The sequence below is a fragment of the Lipophrys pholis genome (genome assembly GCF_963383615.2).
Source record: "Lipophrys pholis genome assembly, chromosome: 15".
Lineage (NCBI taxonomy): Eukaryota > Metazoa > Chordata > Actinopteri > Blenniiformes > Blenniidae > Lipophrys > Lipophrys pholis.
This window is the reverse complement of record NC_137642.1, coordinates 16,110,253-16,137,273: the sequence shown is the minus strand read 5'-3', so window position 1 is coordinate 16,137,273 and position 27,021 is coordinate 16,110,253. Positions and strand designations below refer to the sequence as shown.

The following is a 27,021-nucleotide window of genomic DNA, read 5'->3' as shown; positions in this document are numbered from 1 at the left end:
TCAAGAGCAAATCATGGACAATATCCAACCCCAAGACATTTACATTAAGGGATTATTATTATAATAGGTTTTAGGTTTTTTTTAAATTTGCACAACCAGTTAAATATATTAAAAGTGTTTGTAATGTTTCTAAAACTAATAAAACAGCTGTATGAAGGGTACTGAAGAAAACTGGACGTCACTCACTTTGTCTAAACTGTCTTCAAATATATAATATATTTTAACCGGTCTTTTTTTTTTTTTTTTAACAGTTGATGTTAACCCTTAAATTTAGGATTTTTCATACGTCTTTCAAGAGACACATCTTAGATGACACAAATAAATCACAAGCATAATAAAATATGTATTTTTATTGCCAAATTAATACTGAAAGTATCAGACAAAAGAACCAAGAGGTCTCAGAAATTAAAACTATTTTTCCATCTTTGTGTGGACACTTCCTGAGAAGGAAGAGTAGAAATCAAGCCCGGTTCCTCTTGACAACCATGGAAAAAAATATAAGACAACTCACATTATCCAGACACCTCCTCACCTGTGGACTTATAAAATAACAGGAATCAGCCAAAACCCATCTGTACAAATAATCTAGGTCCACTGCAGATGCTTTTATATAACAGGAACAGCTTGCCATCATAAGCACAATTATTCCAGTTTTCCGACGAACACAAAAAAAAAAGAGCAGTGACATATTAAATTCACTCAGGTGAGAGGCTTGTGCTGACCACACTGCTCATCTGGAACGTTATTGGATGGTCTCAACAGTCAACATGACGAATCTCAGGACAGCACACACACGGAAACAAAGACGACTTTCAAAAAGACCCACAAAAAACATCAAACTTATTAAGGTGTCTTGAGTCAAACAGAACGACTTTAACATGGCAAAGAAAACAAAATCCAAGCTTCAATGTAAGACTGTGCAGAGTTCAAACCTTTAAGAAAAATAAAATAAACGTTGTAAACACACTTCAACATATTAAGTACACTTCAAACAGAAATAAATAATGAAATTACCTAACGCCATATCAACATACATTTCACAACTTGTCTACCCGCACCCATACAGTAGATTCGAAACGTGAATGCAAACTCTAAATCTACACTAACTCTTTTACATTACACTTGGACAACAGACTTGTTTGCGCTCCGTCACTCTCACACTTGATGTCGGGCAGCTTCCATCCGAGACAAGAGCGACACAGCATACACGTTGTTCTCTGTTACCTGAACAGATTAGGCCTCATACAAGAACTACATGTAGGCACAGCTTTGATCTTGAAAGTGCATAAGAGTGAATAACCTATTAAAAATGACAGTGTTCGAGTTTCGCTCTCCTCGTCACAGATTCCAATGCTCGTAGCACAAATCTGTATTGGTTGGAGACTCGTGAACATGAAAACAACATCTTCATTGTATATTTACACACGACACGCAGCCAATCTCCCAACCTCATCCACTTCAATAGATAATAGTCATGTTAATTACTGAAGAAAAAAAGCCTTTTAATTATTTCCCCCCATCATATACATTTTTCTTATCATAAACTACAATTAATAACTAGACTTCAAAATTACATGAAACATGTAATTGGTAGTATACTCATGTGTGAGGCCCACTGTTTACGCTCTAATAACGCAAAAAGTAAAAGAAAGAAATATAGCACTTGATAGGAAATGAAACATTCTCTTTGGAAATATCATATCAAGAATATGGAGAGCCTGTTGGCCGATGAAAAGAAGTCTGGTCAAGTCTTTAAAGTTGAGGGAAGTCAGCAGAGGTCCCGCTGAAACTGTGTCCTGCACCACTCCGCAGAGGAGCAGCCAATCAGGAGACACCTCACAAAAGAAACGGCTCGGCAGCGGCGCTCGATGACGGCGCCTGGAGAAAGGTCTTCCTCAGAGACAGGGACAGCTGCTGTTCGTCCGCCATGTCGGCAGACGGATGGAAATGTTTTGTCTCACTCCAGCTTTGACATCTCGTACTTGGTCGTCATGATTTCCTGGGAAATATTATGTGTAATTTGAAATGCACACTTTCTCTCTCGGACAGAAACATTCAGACTGCAGCGGGTATAATTCACCATTCGCCGCGCTGCACTTCCATAATTACTGTCGCTTTGCTTGTCAGGCTTTTCATTGGACTGCATCGCTCAAACTTCACGGTACAATTTTCAAATTACTATTCCATTTAAGATAAAGACAAAAAGAGATTTCTCATTTATACCCAGCAGTCAGTGACTTTATCAGCTCCAAGTACTTTTTAATCAATTGTATGATGCTATAACTTATACCAGCCTGCTCTTCCACAATGTGACGCAATACAGTAAATCGATTTATACAACAATGCTACACAGGAAGTGGAAGATTTATACTATTCACAATAGTTCAGCCAGGTGAAGCTAAAATGCAATGTATTGCCGTCTTTGTTTGGACTGTGAATGTAAATTCTCAAGCACACTCACAAATTAATACTGATCAAATACTCATATATCTGGGTATAGAAGCGCACTTTATCAGGGCAGCGCTTCTAAGACGTAAAGAGGGAACAGAGGTTCACAAATCTTCACCAAATTAAACCCCCCCCCTAAAAAAACCCTGTGGCACTCCCTTAAAACAGTAAAGCCAAATGTAGACGCCCACATTATCAGACAAAGTTCTCTTGTAGTGTTTTCTGTAAAATCAGATGTCACACCTTAAAACCAGAGATAAATCCTTAGTGAGATTAATAGAGAGTGTGTTTTGTGCGAGTCTTGACAATGGCAGTGTGACGACGACCTGATTCTCACCTCGTCTGAGTCGAGCAGGACCGGTAGAGCTCTGCGGGGACAAACAAGAATCAAGTGTGACGATCACAGACGCCTTGAGAGATGACTTTATGAGATGAGAAGGGAAATATATGACAAGAGAAACTCACACATCACTTAGAGAGCTGGGGATGTTATCCTCCACCCATTTCAAGTCGTCATCCTTGACAAGTGGAGAAAAAAGGACAAACAAAGTGAACACTGCCATCTGCTGAAATGTGATGTGTGCAATTTGTTGTTCAACTGCAGTGAGTCACCCTACATACACATGCATGCGGCTTACAGAGATGTAATTCATCAAAAAAAGGTACAGTATGGGACTTTTTCAAATTTGCAACTTCCCCCCCAAAAAAACGGTCATGATATTGTTTTGATGTCTTCTGTCGAGATGCGGATGCTGCAATCCTCAAAGTTCACATACGGCACCTTTAACGGGAACGAAGCTGTGCTACTCACCGGGCTGGTTTCTGACGGCTTCGCTGTGCCGTTAGTCTCACTTTTGGGCACTCGCAACTTTATACCATCGCCTGTGGTTGAAGAGAAGAGTTCATCAAATCAACAATACTGTGACATTCAAATGTAAAGGCTCTGTCGTGTTTCTGTACCGAGGTTTGCAGATGAAATGAACTCCTCAATCTCCTCGTCATCAGAATCGTCGATGAGCGGTGTGAAGGCGTACCTGTGACAAATCAAATCAAGTCACTGATTCAGACTCAAATTCAGCTCATTTCGGCTAGTTAAAGAATGCGTACTATAGAAGTAACCTTTGGTTGTTGGCCGATGGTCTCCAGAGGAACATTATAACGAGCAGAATAAGGGAGAACAAGAACCTCCAGAAGGCATCTTCTACCCACAGCTCGATCCAGTCCTACACGCAACACAGGGAATAAGGAAACATAACTTTTTTTTTGCCTTTATTTAGTCAGGAGAACCACACTGAGATTAATAATCTCTTTTGCAAGTGTGTCCTGAGGAGCTGAGGGGCCGAGTGCCTTGCTCAGGGACCCCCGGTGCATGTTTTCTTTTGGGGGGGGGGACTTGTCAATGTCACTAGTAAAAGAATACACACACGTTTACTTACAGACTGACACTCTGCTAATCGAAACTTTTTAGCCATCCAACCCATGAAAATAATGGAAGCTGAAAGAGAGAAATCCAGAACACAAAGCAACTTAGAACAATGAAAGAAAAAAGAAACGCGCGAAAAAAGTCTTCTTTTTTTTCTCCACTTACCAATAACAGCAAATATTAAAGTATTTGTAAAGTGCCTGTAGAGAGACAACTTGACGGGGTTTCTCCTCAGCTTCAAAGTCTTGATAGTTTGTGCGAGGCTGACAAAAATGTTAGCGGCAGTCAAGGTAAACACAGACATTACTGTGAAAACTATGAGAAACATTCAATAACGTGTTCATGCTGCAGGCTTAAGTGTCCCAGATCTGACTTCTTTGTCCGATTTTTTCCCCCTAATCAGCTCTGGGCCACCTTTAGATTTGATCCTAAACTCAACACAACACCGTCCCTGACCTGTAGTTGAGAAAGAGTTGTAACGCAGCGACTGTGCCAGGGGAGGAGACGCGAAATGTGTGGGATTTGATTCACGGTGTAAGAGAGGAAGCAGAAGAACGAAATTAAAATGACCAACCACAAACAGAAGAGCTCATACAAATTGTAGCGCAGATTGAGTGGTGAAAGCAGGGTGGCTGTCTCTGGAATGCGGCACGTCTTTCCTGCGGATTTGTATTTCAAATGCTAATCATTAGAGAAAGGAAGAGACGAGAGGCGCAGGTCAACATCTCCTGCTTTGCATAGGCTCATGTGTAAGAGGTGAGGAGCAGAGGAGAACCACACAGGGAAAGGTTGTAGGTGCACAAAAGGATATCCACCAGCATAAGGAAGAGTCAAGCAGAGCCAGGGGAATGTTGGCCAGCAGGGCCAAGTCAGAGTCTTTTGCCTGGAAGGGATGACAGGACAGGGCCAGAGGACACAAGGAGGATCAAAAGATGGGGATATATCATAGATATGAGTGGCGATTATCTAAAAAACAAAAACAAAAAAAGCAGCGCCGCAAATAAAATGTAGACCCACGCATCCAAAGTGCAGAGAGATAAATGATCCAACCCAAAAAAGCAAGAATAACACTCAAACAGGCTTGGAAGAGAATAAAAACAAACAAAAAAAAAACATCCACTTTTTGTTGCTTGGCAGCATAACAATAAGCAGCGACTATTGGTGCTGCTGAGGTTTACGCTGGAAGGATATGAACCAGATGGCGCCGGAGTCGAGCACAGCCAGAACAATTGCTGTAATGAGAGCGGGGCCGTTGTCTCGACCCTTCATTTTGTGGGGGTGCCCCAGCATGGTAAGAAAACACAAACTCGGATGTCAACTTCAAAACAACAAACAGACCGCAAGCTCCAGAGCGTAAAGCCTGGTTTGTTTACAAAACAAGTAGAAAATTAAACGGTGAGTCGTCTCAGAGTTTTCTTTGAAAACTCATCATTTAGTTGTTTTTTTTTTATCAATTCTTGTCAGATTGACCATGAAATTATCACTTGTTGCACTTAAATACTTATCATACGAGGGAAACTGACCTCGCAGCAGATAACCAAAGGAAACCACTCACCCCTGTGATCCTCAGCACGCCCTCTATGCTGGCAAAGGCAAAGTAGAGAATGCCGAGCCCCACGACTCGGTGCATCACAGTGCCAAGGCGAGGCCTACAAAAGCAAGAGTGTGTAGAGGGAGATTCATTGTCTTTTTCTGCATTAATTTACAGAACATCATATTAGTTGGTACATACTTCACAATGCCATAACCGAGGCTCACGATGATGACAAGCAGCCGAGCCAAAGTCCTCTTCATGGCTGAGACTAATTCAGCAAAAATCAACAAGCCCGGCGCTAAAAAGTACAAGACATGCTGTTACGACGTGAACATGTCACTGCCTCACATGTAAAAAGTACAAATATTTGTAGCCACTTATGGACACTCACAGGGAGAGCCGGCAGTGTTGGTGTTCTCATATTCGGCGCAGAAGACGGCCTTCTCCACCATGCCGAGAAATATAACCCCGGCTATCCAGAACTGGATCCTCAGCAGGTCTTTCCAGTAGCAGGCTGCCCAGATAAACCACAGCAGGGCGTACAAGATGTACACTATGCACATTACCATGTAGAACTACAAAGAGACAGCGAGGGATTAGTGTATAAACAAGTCACATGTGGAAGCACTTCTTTATTAACCGGAGACCAATTTCCAGAAACAGGTTCAAACACTTCTCTTTCTCTTTCTCTCTCTCTCTGTCTCTCTCTCTGTCTTCTATTCGGAGCTCTGATTGAGGTTTGGATCTCTCAGCTGAGGCTCTGATTGCATTAAAACTGGTATGGATTAGGTTTTTATATGTGGATTTTAATCACTTGTGAAGAGCCAGGATGAAGTTCTCTTCCCACATAACACAGCTGCACATAATAACGAAACGTTACAAAACTCTTGAGCTATTGCATTGTGAAGGAAAAATGATTATTGGAACATTAATACGGAGAGTTGTGTTCTGATTCCTGAACACAATGTCTTGATTATTACTTAGCTACATATATGTTAGTGATTGTTTTCTAATTCAGCGAGCAGGAGCTATTTAGCCAGATGTGCCCATACAGCTTTGTTCGCAGTCTACTGAACTTTTACTCTGGATACAATGTCTGAAGCTGTAAAACAAGTGCCAAAGACACATTAAAAGGCTGCTAAGTTGAATAAGTGAGCACTTTTATTTTCCCTTTAATTAGGGCGGCTGGTTTCGTTTGGTTGCACAAAACAGGCCACTGTACAATGTTTACATTGAGGAGTGAAGTGGACTGTGAAAAAGGCTGATCCTCTTTGTGTTCATTGCAAAAAAATTTAATTTCAAAGAGTTTCCAACAATTACATTGGGACAAAAATCAAATCATAACTAAATGTATAGTACGTCTAGATTCTTGACAGAGCACAGCCGTAAACTGTACCAAATCATCACAAAAGTCACGGGTATTTTCAAATCATTATTGTAGTTTAAGAGACACAAAGTCCTAAAAGTATCAAATACACCGTTCAGTCCTGTATGGAGTGTAACAAGCGTGTAACAGCAGAATTTAACCTTCTCGTCTGAGCCAGGAAACAACTGATTACGTAATAACAATGATAATATGTAGTGCAGTTAAAAACTACTTTTGTGAAATGGGAATTAATACAAGAGAAATCTCAATCACCAGCACTCATATTGCCTAGCTTCATTTCACAACTGCCTAAAAATTCCCGTATCACTGCATGTACAATGGAGGAAAACACTTGATGATCATTTCCATCCCAAATTACAGAGATGACGTCTGATATCAAGTACTTACAATCATGAGGGGCCATTCTGTGACAGAAATGAAGCCGTGGGTGCCTTTCATCACCACCTTCACTGTGGAAATAAAACACTCACTTTCAACAGTGGTATGGAGCACACGGACAGTTTGTGGTCGTGCTAAAAGCTGAAATGTGACACTTCGGTATCGATTGGAAAATTAGCTGCAGAGTAAAGACGGCGTATCATGTCAGTGTGGTATGATGACAGTATTAACAATCAGGTCATGTAGGATAAAGTAACAGGAATAGTGGCGATCGCCTTCCTCTGTGCCGGTCACGCAGCTTAACAGTTGTTTATGATGTAAATACATGTTCAGAGAAGAATTACCTGTTACATTCCAGTTGGCGTTTGGTTTGCTTGATATAATCTTAACAACCAGTATGTAGGGGCCATCCTTCCACGTGGTGGCTATAACGTCGCCCCCGCTGTGATACTCCTCAGTGAGCCATCGGGTGTAATTTTTATCCTGCAGGGGGACACAAGCATCGAGATGTATAAATGTTTCTAACTACAGGTACATATCCGAAAAATAGAGTGCCAAGGCTCAAGGTAAATTTTTTCCCCCAAGTCAAACTGTAAAACGCTTGAAGGTTGTTCTTCAATATTTGCAAACCTCCACTTTTTATTTATTTATTTTTTTTAACCACCCAATGGGTTCAAAAAGAATGTGAGTTTCCTTACTGGCACTTCTTCCTGGCCGGGCGGTTTGGCTGGATGTGATTCAGCCTTGGCTTTCTGGAAAACACAAGAAGAGAGTGTTAAAACACAACGAATACCTTCATGTCAACTGTGTATTTATGCTGATGACAGTTAATAATGGAAGCCTACATTGAGCATGGGAAAGAAGCGTAGCGCATCGCTACACTTTACAGGACTGTGTCTGTGTTCAATGTACTCTCCATGTCCGAAAGGGTTGGGGTCCATTCCCTCGCCTCGACTCAGAGGTGTTTTCTCATACATCTCCTACACACAACAACAGGTACAAGTCAACTTGCATCAAAGACAAGCAAATTTGGAGCGTATACGTGACAATCGACATGCAAGAGGTAATTGGCACTCACGTCAATATTGTTGAATTCATTGTGACAGGGGTAGTATTTCAAAAACCAGTGAATAGTGATGTCCATCTCCTCAGGACAGCCAAACAACACAACTACAAGATGAAGATTTGACAATAATAAACAGAAATCGCAAAAAGTTGGAAACAGTCCATGAGCACATTTTTATTGTCTTACCTTCCAATCGAATATCAGTATTTGTATACATAGATTTCCTAAGCAGCAATGGTCTTGAGGTCTGTGGAGGAGCAAATAGGGAGGTTTTGAGATGGACTGCAAACAATTATTAATATACATATTGATTAATATATAAACAGAATTCTTAGGACCATCCAAACACATGCAATTGGTGTAATTAGTGGTTCTAAATCGCTCATAGATGTGAATATGATTGTTGTTGGGGGTTTTGTTTTGCACTGTGATATACTGGATTGGATAAAGCAGTATAAATGAGTGGATGAATGGATAGTGGAGCAAAGCGATTAATCATTCAGGAGCAAGCGGTGAAGCCAGCAGGCTGGACTCTGTCTGTGCTTGTGATGAGGAGGAAGACCTGTTAGTGAGACGAACTGGAGACCTAACTGTTGATTATTCTGTGTTGAAAAACTGTGACAGTCTCAGATTGTTTTGATAGCACTCTTCTCCCAAACACACCTAACACTGCCACGAGCAGCAGCAGAGGGAAACTGAAACGTCTCACCAACCTAAATTATTGACAAGACTTTCCACTTCTCCTTGCACTAAAACTGTGCCCAAACTCAACTCTGTGAGCAGTTTACGGACTGCAGATCGACTTTGAGGAGGAGTTTAATGATCTTAGGAGCTACTTATGGGACAGCTAGTTAGCCGACTGCGAACCTTCAAGTACATGTCACATATTCACCACAACGCCTCGAGCCACTTAGCTCAAACACACTCTGCTCTTTCAGGGGACACGACTGCCCAATAGAGACGGCAAGTCACACAGAAGAGTGGTGAATGGAATGCTGTTAGACCAACACAAGTTGCACAGCAGCTGTCACGGCACTCAGGTGATGGCTACCAAAACAAGGCTAATGCGGCTAACGCTAGCTAATTAGGATCTGCAGTGAGAAGTGTTTCCCGTCACATACTCACATTAAAAACTGTGATATTCCAAAGCCCTGGTTCCGGCGCTGCTTCACCTCCGTTTACGACGTTAAATAAAACTGCAAAACAAACCACCCACCGACAGAAAACTCCTTTGGTCGGACGGCTCCACGTCCCCATTCTGACTGCAGCAGCCATGTTCATTCCCGGTGCCGCTCTGCTGTCTGAGGCGCCGTGAACGCATCAGCGTGGTGAGTTCATGGACCTGTAAGAACGGTTGTCATGTATGAGCAGTATTTTCCTAAAAGGGAGAGATTTATCTGAAAATAATGGCATTTATGCCTGTTGTGTCTTAAACTGCATATGTGCTAGGATTACAGCTGTTTTTCTTGATACGCAAAATATAAAGCTGCACAAATGAAGTTTCAAATATTATTAAATTTATAAAGTTACAATCACAAATGTTAAGAAAACTTTCAGTCTTCATGCCCTGCTTGGCAAGATTATAATAGTGAGATTCCGCAATAGAGCTTTTTTGTGGATGAATTGTTACTATTACTATAACTAGTACCTAAGAATTACAGCTTCTTCTTTTGAAGACACCCTTTGTGATATTAGCATGACTGTTGTAAAAAACAAAGCAAACCTGTCTGTTTGAGTTATGTTTTTTATTGAATTCTATTTCCTTTCTGCATATCCTCTTCACATTTGGAATACCTGTTTTTCTTAGTTACTATGGCCTTCTTTATTCTATATGCCATGCTTTTTAAATTGTTCTACTCAAATTAGATGAGAATTACATCACCCCAACTCATTTTCTGTTCTTTCTTGCTGGCGTAAGAGGCATTGGATGAGTGAGTTGGTGTTTATCAGTGTCTAGTGGCTTTGTGTCCATGGGACTCCACGGAATGAATGGTTTCAGTTCAAGGAACAGTTTAAGTACAGGGACCTTTCCTTAACAAAGAATATACCGTAATCCTTTCTCACCCTATAACAACAAATCACCTGTAATTTCCATGAGTTTTTGGTTAAATCTACCACAGGTTAAAATACAAGATTTAACACACTCAATGAATCATATATATTTGACAGAAATAATTAATTTCATCCATTTCTGTACATTACAATATTTACAGAGGGAAAATGACTTCAGTACAGTAAACAACTTCACAGTTCAGTGTATCTCAAGCTTATAGAACAGGTGCATGAACATGAAATATTTCTAACACTGATATTCAAACTGGCCATGTAACAATACTAAGGAGAGTCCACAACAGTAGATGCAAAGGTGCCCCCAGTGCAATGAGGCAAAACGATTAATACTGCTAAACCATGGCGAGGGTTTTCTCGTAGTATTATTTGCTGGTTACCGGTGGCTATAGCAGGAATGAAGTGTCATTTGAGCAGTGATCCACTGTCGACGCATTTGTGTCCTCATTTGCTTGACCTAAAGAATCACTTGATAAGAGAGGAGTGTCCACTCGGGCAGATCTCGAGGAAGCATCAGAAGAGATGACAACCACGTAACGATCATTGTCCTCATTATCGTCTTCTTCCAGGCTCCCGTGAACGTCTGCAACAACTATTGTGTTATCTGTGGCCTGGTGGCTGCAGGAAGGGGAGGAGCCACACACAGGTTTATCACCATCAGGGTCCTCTTCAGGAAAGCTGGTGTTGATATAAATGATGTCGTCCTTGCTAGATGACTCCGGAAGCTTTTCTGAGAGCTTTTCCAACATTTCACGTAGTTGGGGAAATAAAGGTCGGTCCAATGGATCTGCCCTCCAACAGCTGTACATGATCTCATACCTAGAAACAGGTCACGAAGAACATAACTTAATTTCCAAACCATGCTCACTTTATTCTTGCTTCGAAATAACACTTGACTATGTGACTGTATAGATTACAGCATTTCTTCAGCTTCTCATTGATTAATTATTCCAAATGTTCCTGTTAAGGGTCGCAGGTCCCCTGGAGCCAATCCCAGCATACTATGGCCAAAGGACCTGGATAGGTCGCCAGTCTATCACAGGGCACACACAAACAACTACACACGCTCACATTCACACTTAAGGCCAATTTAGTGTCACCAATTGACCTCACAGGCATGTTTTTGGACTGTGGGAGGAAACCAGAGAAACCCAGGCACACACGGGAAGAGCATGCACTCAGAAAGGCTCCGGGCTGTACTTGAAACCACAACCTTCCTGCCGTGAGGCAGAGCACTAACCACTGCGCCACCGTGTGGCCAGCATGGTAATCATATGAAATATAATTGAATAGGTATGCTAAATATTGATTTAAGGAATTTATGTGCCCCCCCCCCCCCTTTTTGTGTCAGTTTATTATTGCTATTGAATTAACCTCTTAATATAAATAGCACATACAGGTTTGTTCATACTTTAAAGTATTCAAAATGTAGATTTCCAACTATTCTGAAGACTGTAAGCTACCCAAAGCACATCTCCAAGCAGTATTTTGTTTTTCCTATGTTTACTGCAGATACATACATTCATAGGGAGTTTCTATTATATTGAATTAACACCCAGTTTTTGGAGTTGTGGACAAAAAATGGTTTAACTGAATTTTTTAACAGCCTGTCTTGACTTCCATATCTACCAAACAGTCAAACAATTGTCCGAAGAAGAAAGAAATAACACTCACAGTTCATCCAAACAGTCCGTGGGCTGCTTGAGTCTGTGTCCTTCAACAAGGTGGTCATAAATCTCATGGTTTTGCACTCCTGGGTAAGGCGTCATGCCTCGTGTAGCTATTTCCCACATGGTGACGCCAAATGCCCACTGCATGACACAGAATAACAACTTCAAGTTTTTCTTGTGAAAAACAAGCAACTCGTACTGCAGACTGGTATAACTTCTGCTATCAAACACGAGAAAACTTGGATGGCAGAAAATGTATTCGTTCTAAAACTTTGTAGCTTCATTAATATGTGCCTAATATGCTAAGACATATAAAACAGTGATAGATAATAGGGTTATTAGTGAAAAAAATAGGAATAACTGTGTCTTGTTCTTTTAAAAAAGGCCGCATAGTGAGTGTCACTACACATTAAATACATGTTTTTACTTACCACATCACTTTTCACAGTAAAAACTCGGTCAGCCAGACTTTCTACCGCAATCCATTTGACAGGCATTTTGGCTATTCTGCCTTGCCGGTAATAATCTCCACTGTAGATCTTTTTAGATAAGCCAAAGTCTGCGACACACACGGTCATGTCATCACGCAGCCTGTAGAAGACCACAAAATGCAAATAAAATAAATACGCAAGTCTATCAGTTTTGTGTATTGAAGAAAATGAAAGTAAAGAAATTACAAACTTGAATCCTTCTACATCAGCTACAATTTCCATATGAATCAAATGAAGCCACCTACATGCAGTTGCGTGCTGCAAGGTCACGATGCAGAAAATTACGACCACTGAGATATTCCATTCCCAACGCAATATCAACCATGAATTTTAGGAGTGTCTGAGTGGGCAAGAACTGTATAAAGCAAAAACACAACAATAGTGTTAATGAAAACCTAAGCATTCAGTGTAATTATATTTTGTTGTGTACATTGCTAAATCTTACCAGAGGACTCTCTCCCAGGCGCGAGCGTAGCAGGAAGCTGTGTAGATCTCCATATTTCATGAACGGTAGGATGACCATGGGCTTAGGAAAATGCCCTGAGCCGACCTCCAAACATACACCTAAAGTGGACGAGCCAGCATAATTAAGTAATGCAAGGATGATGAAATGAAAACTTGACAAGAACTAAGAGATGACCAAAACTGAAAAGCGGTCCAACATTTCTCTTACCGAGCAGGCGAATGACATTTGGATGGTTGAAGTCTTTCATGCACGCCGCCTCATTCAGAAACTCCTCAATCTCCCTTTGAGAGAAGCTGTCCACTGTTTAACAAGAGTTAACATAAGCATATCAGCTCCGCTCTTATTGAAGTGTATGAAAGTTTTAAGCTTTCAAAACCCAAGACTCACATTTCATTGTCTTTACAGCAACTTTTTCTGTCGTGCCATCCACTTGTCGCAGATGTCCCTCCACCACTGAGCCAAACTCACCTGGTAAAACACAATAATAACCCTAAAAATACACTCTTTCAATTTTGACTGATGTGTTTTTATGGAATTACGTAGCTGCGCAAGTGTTCACGTACCCTCTCCAAGAACTTTTCCTATTGAGAGCAGGATCCTCATGACCATCACATCCTGAAGTTTGGCTTGGAGCTCATCACTAATACCGAGGTTTCCAACTGCACAAGTCACAGCAGGTGTTTGAAACGTACTCATACAACACGGCTACATAAATTCTTTCATGCATTTTATTGTTTTCAAAAAGTTCTAGTGAAAACATACGTGTGACTCCGATGGCTGATCGGTTGTAGGATCTCTGGGGCGTATACTGTACGACAGGTTGCAGCTTTTCTGCATCTCCCAATATCCACCTGCAGGGGGAGACAGAGGAAAGGGGATAAAAAAATGCTGAAAAATAAGCTCATGCTGTCATTGATGTAAGTTTGGCGATACAAATGAAGGAGCTGAGATTTAGCTGCAGTGCTGGTGGTCACAGTGAGGAAGCCCACTGAGCTGTTCCTTTCCTGAGTTTGAGGTCAGATTGTGTTTTCTTATCTGACCGGCAGCGTGTGACACATTCCTATCCATATCCTTACTGGCAAGAGTGACTCACACATGCCATCATAAAGTAGTTCAGAAAATTAACAGCTGCTTCATCTCTATCTCTCCAGCTGCAGAGTTATTACAGGTCTGCGGCAAAGGCAACAGTGATTAAGAGGAAGTGAAGCCAGTTTATGAACAGAGTCCGGAAGTTTTTAGCTTGTTCAGTCCTACTAAAGAAAACATTCAACCAGGTAAGTGCCAATGTGAATTCTTAGGCTTCTAGGTCAAGGTAAGCACTATCGGATCACACATAAACTTCATCAATAACTGTTTAAAGAAGAATCTAATCAATCTCGAGTCATTGTTAACTCTCAGCATACCCAAACAAAGAGCCATAAGTCCTGTTGCGTATACAGATAGCACCCCAGAGGAGAAGCAGCAGGAGACAGAAGGCACATGCCACAGCCAGTACAATGTAGACAGACTGCGGAGCCCCAGTGTCTGGACTGGATGAAGGCGAGACACTGGATTCTGGGACAAGAAAGAAAAGATAACAGTGATTAAAGAGATAAAACATTCAGAAAATTCACTTATCAAAATGTTGCATCCTATCAATATCATTGACGCCATTTGATTACGTTATTCTGCACAAATATGTTTGTAGCAACATTTACCGTTAATACATTGATTGATTGTGAACCAATAGGAATGCATTTTGATCTAAATATAGAAATTCTCAGCAGTACCTTATGCAATTACAAATAATGACAATATCAAAATGTTTGCATATATACAGCATATTTGGCATGTAACTACTTTGTGAACGTATTGAGTGAACCAGTTTAAAATTTGACATAATGGTTCTGCATGAAAGGTCAGATAATCAATACTGTCTGTGCCATAAAAACTTTTTTTTTTTTTTTTTTTAATCTCATTCAAGAGTTGTTAAGCTTTAAACCAATCATAGAGTTGGACTATACTGTTACTTTTCCTGAAAATACTTAAAGCCTGTGTTTTACATATCGATAACACAGTGACGTTAATCTGGATACGTCAGCTGAACTGTTGATGAGTTTATCCAGTTTCCGGCTCCAAGATGATAAAGAAGTAAATCAGTAGAGTAGCTTACTGTCTTCTGGCACAAAGAACCAGACTCGTGGGCTGACCATGCCGCTCCCTGCCTGCGTGCATGCAGCCACCTCCACGCTGTAGGTTGTGTTAAATTCCTGCAAGGCTACAAAGGCCGTGGTGGTGTAACTGTGGACCTGAAACATCATAACACAAAAGAGATAATGTGAATTGTGTGTGGAGTCATAGAATTCATGTGTTGAGATTAATCATTGCTTGTGTGGAGGAAAACTGTTCAACCTGACAACAGAAAATATACCAGAGGCTACGCCGAGGTTAATGTTGCTTTAAAGTTTGCCAAGAAAGCTTGAAATGAGGCAGATTTTGAATCGACTTATTTTATGGTCATTCTGTTTTGAGAGCATGCTGAGAAACATCATGTGCATTTGTGCAACACCTTGTGTCCAGCTCTGAAATGTTCCTTCCTCTCATTTTCTCACCTCCTCACTTGTTTTGCTTTCTTCAAGATGCATTATAACAAACCAAAATTACAAAACTGTCTTCCATCCAATCGCTTTCAGTAATAAACCTTTTAGGAAGTCTTGGGAGACTGCCGAGCAGGGATTGCCCTATGCAATTAAAATCACAACTAAAAAGGGAAGGGGACAACGTTTCTGGGTAAGCTCGTGCACAAAGCAACGGAACATGTGACATACATAGCCCTGTATTTCACAACACAGCATGGTGGCATCCAGTGCTGTTGTGCTTCACCAAAGTGCTGACAGGGAATGCTGACCTTATGATTAATGTCTTATTGTCTGTGTGACATCCTGCTACTTCAATGTCTCAGCAACTTTGGGAATCAACATTTAAAAGACAAATGATTAAAATAAGATGTCAGAACTAAAGCACCACAAGGCATCTGCACATAACAGTTGTCAGTTATTCCTTGAAAATAAAGGTGATTCCAACTATCGCCACCTTCCACTTTAAGAATCTTTACATAAACAGACGCAGCCTTTGTACGTATTTCCAGTTGCTCCCACTGTGATGACGTCAACATCTGACTGGACAATGAATGAGGGTTTTGGGGCTTAAGGTACACGTCCCATTGTATTCATACTCCATTCACCATGTGATGACTCAAAGCCACGTGTGAAAAAAATACCAATGACTAATTTTCATACTATCAGCTTCCTTTAACTACAACATGGGACAGGATGAACGGGAAACCCACTATTGTGTTCGAGAGTACTCAACACAAGCATGACTGATGGAAATAAAGAGACTGGTATTTAAGTCAACACGGATGTTTGTTTTTACAGAGTTTATATGAAATAAACTTCTTAAAAAAAAAAAGTCAGTTATGTGGATTCTTGAGAAATGAGGGGGAAAAAAATGCTCTTCACAGATAATGACAGAAGATGACCCTTGGTTCAGAAGGAAGGAGATAGGGAGGACTAAATACTTCCGCTCTGAGGACTGACCCTTCACATAGTTATCATACTTCAGTCAGTGTTGACATGAGATTTACAAAAGAAACAAAAGCATTAAACATATAATCAGGATACCAAGCCACCGTTTATATTTCAGTTGTCCTTTAAAGTGGTAGATATGCATATTTTGATTTCCACGAAAGAGGACACTTGGCCCAGCCTTGAGATACTTTAATCATATTCGAAGTTTACATAAAAAGTTTCCACTTAACTTTATTTTATGCCTCCTCAGTATGTACAGAAAATGTAGCTTTATAACAAAATAACATTTCTCTATAACAAGAGTCATGTAGGTCTCACAGAGGTTAGTCAACATGACCACAATAATCCCATAACATAACAATTATCAATTGCTATGTAATAATAACAAATTGTTGTCATAAAAATATAATCTCTGGTATAAAATTATGACATAAATAATGTTTCTTCATGTTTGTTACGGGCTATTGAAATACTAATGACACTTTTAGTTTTAGGCGTGGAGCCTGTGCTCCCATCGATTATCTCCCAAAATCAGATATAGCTTATCCAATAAATACTTTTTTGAACGTATTAAAAGGATTAATCTCCTATGGAGTGGCCAACATATTTAAAAATGAGGGATAGTATTGTCACTCATTACACCCTGTATTGTATATACACTCATCAGACAGAATATTAGTTGTACCTGTTCATCAACACAATCATTGAATCACATGGCAGTGAGCCAGCACCGAATAAAATGGTCAAACTGGTTGCAGATTACAGAAAGGCAACATTAACTCAAACAATATAGCTTCAACCATGTACACAGGAGATCATAGATGTCACTATTATCCATTTAAACAACTTGCTAATGTTCTAGTGTGAAAGATTTATATGAATAACATTGAAACTTCTGTTTGTGTAACTATCTAAATATGGGAATGTGTAACCTCATGAAGACTGTGATCTAATCCTCTGATCCTTGACACACAAGAGATTTACAGAAAGTTTTAAATGCATGCATGATATAATTCAATCACAATTAGTTAGATTACATACAGTTCTATAATATATCAAAGTTTAAATGAGTTGCTGGTATTCAAAACTGAGTATTATGTTCTGTTTGGTTCAGGGTGAACCAGTGAAGAAAAGCGTTTGAATAATTAGTATTATGTAAGGAGTCTGTTCACACTGTGGAGGTCTGTTAACTTTGTTAAAGCTCATATAGTGGAAACAACCTTTTTTCATTGGCTGTTGGCATTGATGGCAAATTTAAATATAGATGAATGGGAGGGTAAATAAATCCTTAAACGGCTTTAAAATATCTTAATTAATAAAATAACTTGTGGTTACCAGAAGTAACCACAAGTTACTTGCGCATGTGCAATTCATTTTCAGTTAATATCCTTATAGTTGTGGCGACCAGATAAGCAAGAAAATTTTTAATTTTTTTTAAATGGTGGAAAATGATTACATCAAAATCAAAACGCTAAATACTGTATTTAATGGCCCATTTTGCAGAAAAGCTCACCTTCCTCTCATGTGCGCCATATCTCACAATGACATCATAACCTTGTAGGATGCCATTTATTTTATCTTCTGGCGGAGGCTTCCATCTAATCACCAGCCACGACTCATTCAGCTGTACGGTGACATTGCGAGGATAAACAGAAGGCACTGAGAACACAAGAAATTGTAAAAAGGTATTATAACATCAGTGAAAATTATGAGGAAGTCAAGCTTTTTCACATGAAACGATAAAGGAAAATGAAACAAGACCGCATCGCCACTGAAATCTTTGATTACAGTTCCCTATGTGGTCATTTCCTAGCAGAGTAAATAAAATCTTCCAACTAAAATATCCCCTGCGGTGGCTTTCGGAAGGAAATTCGGGGCAGCTCCACCCAGCAAGAACTTTGTGTTTTTTCAGAGACCACTCCTATTTCCTATTTGACTCTCCAGGAAAACAACAAAGATTTGGTGAATGCAATATTTTCCTAAAGATGCATTGCTTAAAGGAGGTGATTACGCAAACTCCTGAAAATTCTAGGTGTTGCAAAGTAGAACTGCAAAGAGGTTTACAGAAAGCTGACTGTGGATGGGAAAATAGTAGGTTCATGACACAGTGCTGCAATTCTGAGATCATAACAAGAATGATGAATGGAAAGAAGCAACACAAGACATATCCGAGTTTATATAACAAATCTGGGTTTGTGTCTCTGTGTTTGCGCTGTGATGGACAGGCGACCTTTGTTAAAGTGGTATAGGAGATGCACAGCTTTATCCTCCCCATTACATCCACGGGTCTGCTGCAACGGCACCTAAAATGTGCTGGCTCGTCAGAAAACAACATTCCGCATGCAAATACTCCCATAAGTGCTCCCACATCAACACACCTCCCTCCGTGGTGTTGCTCTGGATCCACATGGTGACAGGAGAGGCCCCCACCTCATTGAGGCACGAAACGCTCATGTTGTACCACGTCAGAGCCTGGAGTCCAGGGACTTCACAGTGGAAAGGAGGCACAGTGACGTTGACAAACCTGGTGGTCATCACTTCCCCTTTCCTCCGACTCACTTCTTTCACCTTCCAAGGAACAGAGAACATGTGAACAACCTGAACATGTAGAATAACCGCGATGTTTACTTAGACGTGGCGCTCACCCTGATGTGACATTTCGTTAAAGGGGAGAAGCCGTCGTGTCCGGGGCTCCAACTTAACATCAGCTTATTGGGCTGCCTTTCTGTCACAGTTACATTGAACACTGGACTGGGAAGAGCTACACAACACCAGAAAGAGGAAGAAAACAAAACAAAACTGCATTACCCACAAAACAAGGAGCAACTTGTGGGGAATGTAAAACCTTTGGAATGTGGTTTGACCATCAAAACTGAGGTTTTTTTTACCTTTGATGATAACGAGTGCTTCTCTGGATGTGGTGACACCCTTCGAGTTGTAAGCTTCACAGCTGAACTGTGTGAATTTGTCCACACCTGCAAATAAAACGTCGGAGCATCAATGCAGCACTTCAGTACACCAGGAACTGAAAACAGTCTGGCCTCAAGGTCATGACTGCACCGAGTTCACACACATCTAAAACCTTCACTGTGGTGATACTGGACAACTCAATTCAGAGGAATGAAAGACAAACCAACAAGAGACACGGTCACTATTCCTCATATTCTGTAAACAACGATGTTTATTTTCTCTATGTCAAGGTAAATTTTTGTAAAAAAATAAATAAATAAATAAAAATAGTAGAAGTGAGAGTGACACCAGGCTGAAATTGACAAAACAAAAAAAACCACATTTAAGGATGATACACCCATTTCTTCAGGTCATACTAAGTTTACACAGCAGTGCCTCATGCAGAAGGCTCAAATTGAGCCTCTCCAACATGATGTACTGTGCTAACAATCCTGTTCCTGGGTCTCTCTTCCTGGATATACAATTTGTGTCTTTCAACAGATCACAGATCTGCCCAGATAGAATAGGACTGGTACATCTGTGAAATAATGTCCCCTTTGTGCGCTGTTTTCCACAGTCTCAGTCTCGGAAACCTTCACACAAAGCTCATCACTGTGAGATGACAGCAGCCAGCTTGGGATGTTTTGTTTGTGCAGCACTTGACAATAGCCGGGCAATTCAAAAGAGATGTAAACATGAATATCAACAAATGCAGAAAAATAACTGGACGTAAGAATAAAAACATTTAAAGTCATAAATTGTGAGACAGGCGGTGTAAATGTAATCACAACTTTCACTGCAAACACTTTGAACACGTTGGGAACTGAGAAAAGTTTGACTGTCACAGTAGAAAGTTTAGTAAAGAGAAACAGGACAGTAAGCAGAAGCAGTGAAGCTTCACCTTAGTTTAGGTTTCACATGCAAGTTCCCACAAATTACTGGTAAAGTTTCAGGCAAAACTTCGCAATAACATAGAGTTTGTCTGGGCTCACAGCAGAAGTCATTTGAAAGTCATGAAGAGGGAAATGAAGATAAGTCAAGAAGTGTTGTTTCTGCTTTCACTCTACCTGGAATGTAAACCAAAACAAAAATAAAGAACACAGGATAAATGTGAAATGCGTTATCTACTAAAACTAAAACTGTGCTGGAGTAACCAACCGCACCATGTGTAAGTCCTGCAGTGGGGATCCAGCAACCTCTAATTATAAGGTTCCAGTTGCTCCTGCTAACTGAGCTGCCAGAAATGCACGTTATTTTTTCCATTTTCTATTCACGGAGGAAACACAGCAATAAGCCGCTCTGCACCTTCACAACATGGTGTGCTTTCTTGCGATTACAAAAAAAATGCATTTATGAAATACTTAAAATATCTGCCAGGATTTCTTTTCCTCCTATTTCGAGAACACACTAAAACTTATAATCAGCAAGGCTATTTTAAAAAGTGCATGTTGAAGATAATCTTAAGCAACAAAGAACAATAATTAACCACACCAGCAAAAGGAACTACACTAATCCCATAAATGTCCCACATTTAGTTAATCGGGGGGCTCGAGACTCAAAGTGTGCACTAGGTGATTGGTGAAAAGTGGGTTTACACTGGTCTGTTGTGTTAATATTTGGTCCAGCACAGAGCAGCCTGCCGGCCTCTGTGTTCAGCTCCTCCCTGCTCGGTAGTGGGCTGTTTGGTGAATGTGGTCTTTGTCCCCCCAGAGCCAACCCCCGCACAGACTCCCCGTGCAGCCCCCCCATCCCCTTGCACATGCTGGACCAAAGCACAGTTCTGAACCTTTAACCCCCTCAGCTTCTGCCAGTTTGAGCGCCCGCTGGCTGCAGCAGCAATGCTTAGCCTGCGGTGGACTGGAAATGAAAGGTTAGAACAGACGGAGCAAAGGCTACGCTTCTCATAATGTTTGCTTTAGAGGGAAGGGAGACTATTGAGGGAGAGTCTGCTTTAAAATTAGAGAGTAATATGTAACGTAACAACACTCACAGCTGGACTCAGCATCTTGGATTGACTTTTGCAAATTGTGGGAAAACTGATAGTTTACTATAATATAAGCTGCACTGTATTGTACAGATGAATAATTGATAAAGCACCCAAACATTGAACCCAGTGTTTACCAACTCTTTATTTTTGGAAGCAAAAATATCACCAATGTATTTTCTGCTTTTGAAAAAGGATAATTTCACTAATTCTGTTAGATTTTCTGGCACAAGTCATTCTTATTATATCCGCCAAGACGTAATAAAATCATCGGCGTATATTTATCTGTGTGTCTGTTGGCAAGATTACGTGAAGACCAATGCATGGAGTTTGTCAAAATTTTCACCACAGATAGATATTAGGATCCGAATCAGGAGCCGATATCTGGATCAGGATTTCATTTTATAGGCTTTTAAGGATTAAGTTAAATATACAACAACAGACATCTCGTAGTTCATCTAAGATTTTCATTATTACGACTGGAGTGAAAGAGAGAAATATCCAGCCCTGGTCTGCTCACAAGTTACTAAATCCACACATTGGCAGTTCTTAAGTTTACCAATGAACATTTTCTAAATCTGTGCAAAAGCTGAAGTCCAGGAACTATAATGACCTTATGATTAAAGCGGCATTTACACCAAATATAACATCAATCTGCAGAAACCTCCATCTTTATAAGTATGAAGCAAAAATAATACTGTTGCATTTCCATGATGAAGAACCATCGATGTTCATGTCGGACTATACTTTTCTTGAAGTATTTTCCATAAGTACACACATCTCCCACCCTGCTTGAAATAATGCCTCAATATGATTTACAGGAAATGTTGAATTCTATTTGTATCCCACCATATTTCTCCACTCTATACGTACAGCTTGCTAAGCAGATGTTAGAGCACGAGAGCATGTCGTGAATGACCGCAGTTAACCGTTCGGCGGTGCAGCACGCAGCCCGGGCGACACAGGACATGGTGACAAATCTCACTGTGGTAAGCAAGGTGCGAATGCTGAGGCAGCAGACACGAGGCAGAATAGAAACCACCGACAAAACCAAGATAGCTGAGTAGGACCAACTCCAACCACTGTTACCGTGAACTGAACACCTCTTTAGTTTAATGGAGTGACGTTTCTGTACAGACTCCCAAGAATCAAAACGGTAATTGTCTTAACAAGCTGCAGTGCTATTTTTTCTGCTACGCCTTTAAAAACAAACAAAAATAAATAAATAAAAAACAGACGTCCTTCTGGTAAAACAGTTCTTATTTATGTGCCTCCAAAAAACGACCCGCAAGAGTTTAATCAAGAGGCGCTTTAAATAAATCTTCAGTAATAAATTACACTTTAAAGAACTTTAAAAGTATGTCTACCATCGGAAACTTCTCCGTGTCTCTCACACAAGTCTGGCTAATAAAGGAACAAAGCGTAAAAGTGATAACCACAAACTGCACGTTCAGCAACTTTCAAGCTCATTCAAGGTGCTATTGACGCACGTCATAGTCCCATAACTTAGCAGACAACGTGTGAGAAAAGCATCTCACCACTCAAGAGGAACAGTTCAAGAGAAGGAACTTTTATGAAGTAAATCATTGTGAAATACACATCCGCTGTATGAGAGACAAAGAAGCAGAAGCTGGGTGGTGTTTGTCTCACCTGATACGTGGTAGGTGCTGGGAGAGTTGTGAAAGTCACTATTAGGTAATCCATCACGGAGCCAGCGTATCTGAACGGGGTCCGGAGGTCCTACTGCCTCACACAGGAGAGTGAAAGGTGCACCTCTCGTTATGTTCTTGTCTTCTGGCTGCTTGAGGAACGTTGGCAGGCCTGCAGACAAATCAAACAGCGTGATGACTGAATCCCATCAATGTGGCGAATAAGGCTTCAACTTTGGTTTCATGTTTACGCTCACCTTCGACCTCCATAGTGATCAGCTGAGACTGCACCGTCAGAGTGTTGATACTCAGCCTACAGCGGTACACTCCTGCATCCGCTCTTTGCACGTGGTTGATACTGTAAAATAGCATGCAACAACACATCACGACATGCCTTCAGCCTTCACATACGCTTTCAGGCATCTTAATTTTGAGTGACACGTACATGACGGTGGAGAGCAGAGTCGTGACTCCATCTGTGATGGTCCGGAGCTCGTTCACCACAACCTGACTGTTGGTGGCCAGCTCCTGGCCGTTCTTCACCCAGATGATCATGGGATCCAGTCGGGCATCGGGGATGTCGATGGAGCAGTTCAGTTTGGCTTCATGACCCTCCGAGAGCTGGATGGAGCCAATGGTGGGCTTGAAATGCAGCTGCCTGAGCTGATCCGGGGTCAGATAAACCCGAGAAACACGAACCGGGACTACAAGAGTCTCTGGGGTCCTGGGTGGTCTTTGGAAGTGTCTCCTATGCTGCTGGGCTGTTTTAAAAAAAGGAAATGGTATGTTGTACTGAAATATAGAAGAGTGGTTGGCGTCCTCTGAGAGGTGCAGAGAAATCAAATGGACAGGGGGATTTTTCATGATTGATTATTTAATTTTATTTGTTCCTTTCAGATAAGGCAAAAACCTGTGTGCAAGCACATACGCACAGTGATTCACATATATACATACACCCACATAGACATAGACATATAAAATCCCTTTGTTGAATATCTATGTAAATAAATAAATTCATATTTTAGGAACATATATTCCCACTAATCTAAATACAACAATGCCCTCACCTATGCGTACATGAGTCATTTTTCTAGTCATTTTGTCTCGTCTGAATTTATTGTAACTGTGACGGAGGCTCATTAAAACGATAAAATACGTTTTTGTGTAAAAGCATAGTTGTAAGAGTTGCAGACTATAAACAAAGTCTTAAAACTATTCCAAGTTGAAAGCATTAACTAACAGAAGGGGAGTTATTAATTTTATTGTCCAACAATAGTATCATATAATGTGAAAAACATTATGAACCTAGTTTATACAAAACATTGTGTGAAATAGCATTATTCCATACATCATTCAACAGGTAACCTGACATTTGAGAGAAACTATCCGGCATGCACGCGTAATTAATTACTTATAAGACTCTAAACAGTGAACCTGCAGTATCTTTTTAGTAGTAATAAATAATACCAAACAACATCAAAATGAGATCTCATAAACACATTTCAAATTGTGTTCGTTACGTTAATTAATAAAATACACTTTTGTCAGAAAGATAAGAAGTAAAATGTTTTAATATACTCAAATGTTTACTGAATATTATACATAACATGTTTATTAATATTCAGAAACGGATCATTCAACGCGTTCTACTTGTAACAATGACTACTGTTTTCCTACAAAACAAGCCACGTTGAGCATCCTTTAGTGATTTGATTTGAATGGAGTTATTCAGTGGGAATATTCAGTGGAAACGTTTAAAACCTTCGGATGTTCTCTCGTCTACAGAGTAATGCTTTGACCTTTCCAAAGACACATACAGAGCTATTCCAGGTATGTAAATCTCTTCCAGCTGCAGTCTGTCATCCAGACGTCTAAATACTCTGTATGTGGCATTTGAGGGGACATCAGATCACTTTCACACTTTGAGGGAATCGCGAGATTCATGCAGGGGGAAAAAAAAACTACAATTAAAACCTCCAGAAAAAGAAAGAAAACAACAACAAATAAACTCACCGCTGACCGGAGTCCCCACAAGAACGGCAATAGCGATCACCGTAGTGAGGAAAACTCCCGCTGACTTCTGATCCATGATCGTGCAGCTTGAAGTCCAACAACAGCGTTGAAAACCTCTCGGCTTTAAACGGATTTCGCCGCAAAGAGCAAAGAGCCTCCGATCATGAGCCACATCACCAGGGAGAGGAAGAGGAGCTGCGTCCACTCGGCGAGGGCGAGCAGAGAGTTGTTGACCAGAAGAAGAGCGAGAGGGAGAAAAGTTCAGGACGTCACACAAGAGATCCCGCGTGAAGGCGGGACTGTGCGTGAAAACACTGGAAAACAAACCAGTAAAACCGCACGTGCAAAACCACCTTTAATTGAATCAATCTGCTTATTTGCGTGTGTGTTTGCTATGTTTATATACATGTCCGCTTATTATACATAGATATATAGATATAGATATAGATATAGATATAGATATAGATATACAGGTATATGAGAGTTTTCCTTTGAATGTTTTATAAATCATTTGTGAAACATTTCAGGTGCGACACAAATACTGATTGATTGTAACCTGTATATAATCTGTTGTCTTTTCACTGACACGACCTTTAAAAAATGTACTCTCAATCAAGTTTGATAAAAGTAGCAATAATTAAAAACAGAAAATGGAGTTACATGTTAAACTACACCACCACGTGGCTCATTGTGGACACTGCACCAAACACAACCAGGGATCTAGGTCAGTTTATCATAAATAGAAGAACTCATATATTACACGTGTACAATTCACACCATGCAATCCATTTGGCATCTTTCAAATCATAAGATGCTCTTTTGACTGGAACTGGATTGATATGCTCTTTGTATCTAACTGTTTTTAATCAAGAACAAATTTTCTCTGCAATTGTGTAGAACAGTTTGTTCAAATGAAACGTTTTCTACAAACATGCTTTTAATCTACTTTATTCAGGGAAATTGAGTCATTTTTTTTAAAGAAAGAAAGTAAATTTTTTAATATGCTTTTATTTCTCCACAATCATCTCATCTTCATAGTTTACCTTGCCTGCACATACTATGAAGTGCTCAGGCGACCCACTGTGATTTCAGTGGGATTTAAACCTGCAAACTTCTACAACTGAGCCTGCTCCTATCACCTCAAGGCACAACTCAGTAAAATTGTAAAACGCGAAAAGAAAACTATCGCCACAAAAATTGTACTTTGAAGGTAACATTTATGGGAGTACTTTTTAATCAACAGTACTTTTACGTGGTTTTCCCTGATTACAAGTTTACAGTACTCTGTTCGACTCTGAGGTAGCTCAGAGGTTCAAAGTCTTTTTCAGTTCAGTGGCCATGTTTCAGCTCAATATAAGTATGATATAAGCTGTTTGGCACTGACTCAGGAAATTTGCCAAACTTTTTCTCTGGTTTTTAATCCCACAAACTGGTGTTCCTTAAAAAAGTGGTGTCATTTACCATAAAGGGGGAAGAGTCAGGCTTTCTCAATGGATAAGATTTATTGCAACATGGAGATAATGCACCAATAATACATTTCTTTAACTTGTTTTGCATACACCCGGATGCAGTCACACATGCTTCCATGAACTCTTTATACTACTATTTATCACAATTGATAAAACTCCACTTGTAACAAAATTCTGCAAAATTCTCAAAATTCTTGAAACAGATAGGAAGTGAAGACAAATCTGGTATTTTTATTTCACCCATATGGGAACCAGACACACGCCGCACTCTGCCGCTCAACTCTGCTGAGGATTTACCCAGACCTACCACTCTCAAGATGAACTGAAACCGCAGACACAGCAACATACGTTAAATTTCAATTTGCTCAAACTGGAGTTCACGCAGTGTCTTCTCAAAACATACATACCGGGTGACACATTTGAAGATAAAAATATATGCGACTTGAAAACAAGGTTAC

General features: G+C 40.3%; 2 protein-coding genes across 2 annotated transcripts; both read right to left on the bottom strand.

Annotated features, from left to right (window-relative positions):
• Positions 1-334: 334 nt before the first annotated feature.
• On the bottom strand, positions 335-9,529 carry tmem87b (transmembrane protein 87B). The gene is made up of 19 exons (XM_080480979.1): positions 9,362-9,529; positions 8,423-8,483; positions 8,249-8,340; positions 8,016-8,150; positions 7,869-7,922; positions 7,515-7,653; positions 7,180-7,241; positions 5,797-5,980; positions 5,604-5,703; positions 5,427-5,520; positions 5,063-5,134; positions 4,037-4,145; positions 3,885-3,943; positions 3,568-3,671; positions 3,409-3,482; positions 3,260-3,330; positions 2,914-2,966; positions 2,786-2,816; positions 335-1,999 (listed from the first exon to the last, which is right to left on the bottom strand). The coding sequence occupies exons 1-19, from the start codon at positions 9,515-9,517 to the stop codon at positions 1,958-1,960; spliced, it is 1,692 nt and encodes a 563-aa protein (XP_080337105.1). The 5' UTR covers positions 9,518-9,529; the 3' UTR covers positions 335-1,957.
• A 440-nt stretch (positions 9,530-9,969) lies between these two features.
• On the bottom strand, positions 9,970-25,378 carry mertka (c-mer proto-oncogene tyrosine kinase a). Its single transcript, XM_080482078.1, has 19 exons — positions 25,095-25,378; positions 23,527-23,842; positions 23,339-23,439; positions 23,083-23,253; positions 19,388-19,474; positions 19,145-19,260; positions 18,878-19,067; positions 18,013-18,158; positions 15,083-15,218; positions 14,334-14,484; positions 13,693-13,781; positions 13,494-13,589; positions 13,318-13,398; positions 13,138-13,230; positions 12,910-13,028; positions 12,710-12,819; positions 12,405-12,564; positions 11,978-12,114; positions 9,970-11,122 (listed from the first exon to the last, which is right to left on the bottom strand). The coding sequence occupies exons 1-19, from the start codon at positions 25,168-25,170 to the stop codon at positions 10,690-10,692; spliced, it is 2,808 nt and encodes a 935-aa protein (XP_080338204.1). The 5' UTR covers positions 25,171-25,378; the 3' UTR covers positions 9,970-10,689.
• Between the last annotated feature and the right edge of the window lie 1,643 nt (positions 25,379-27,021).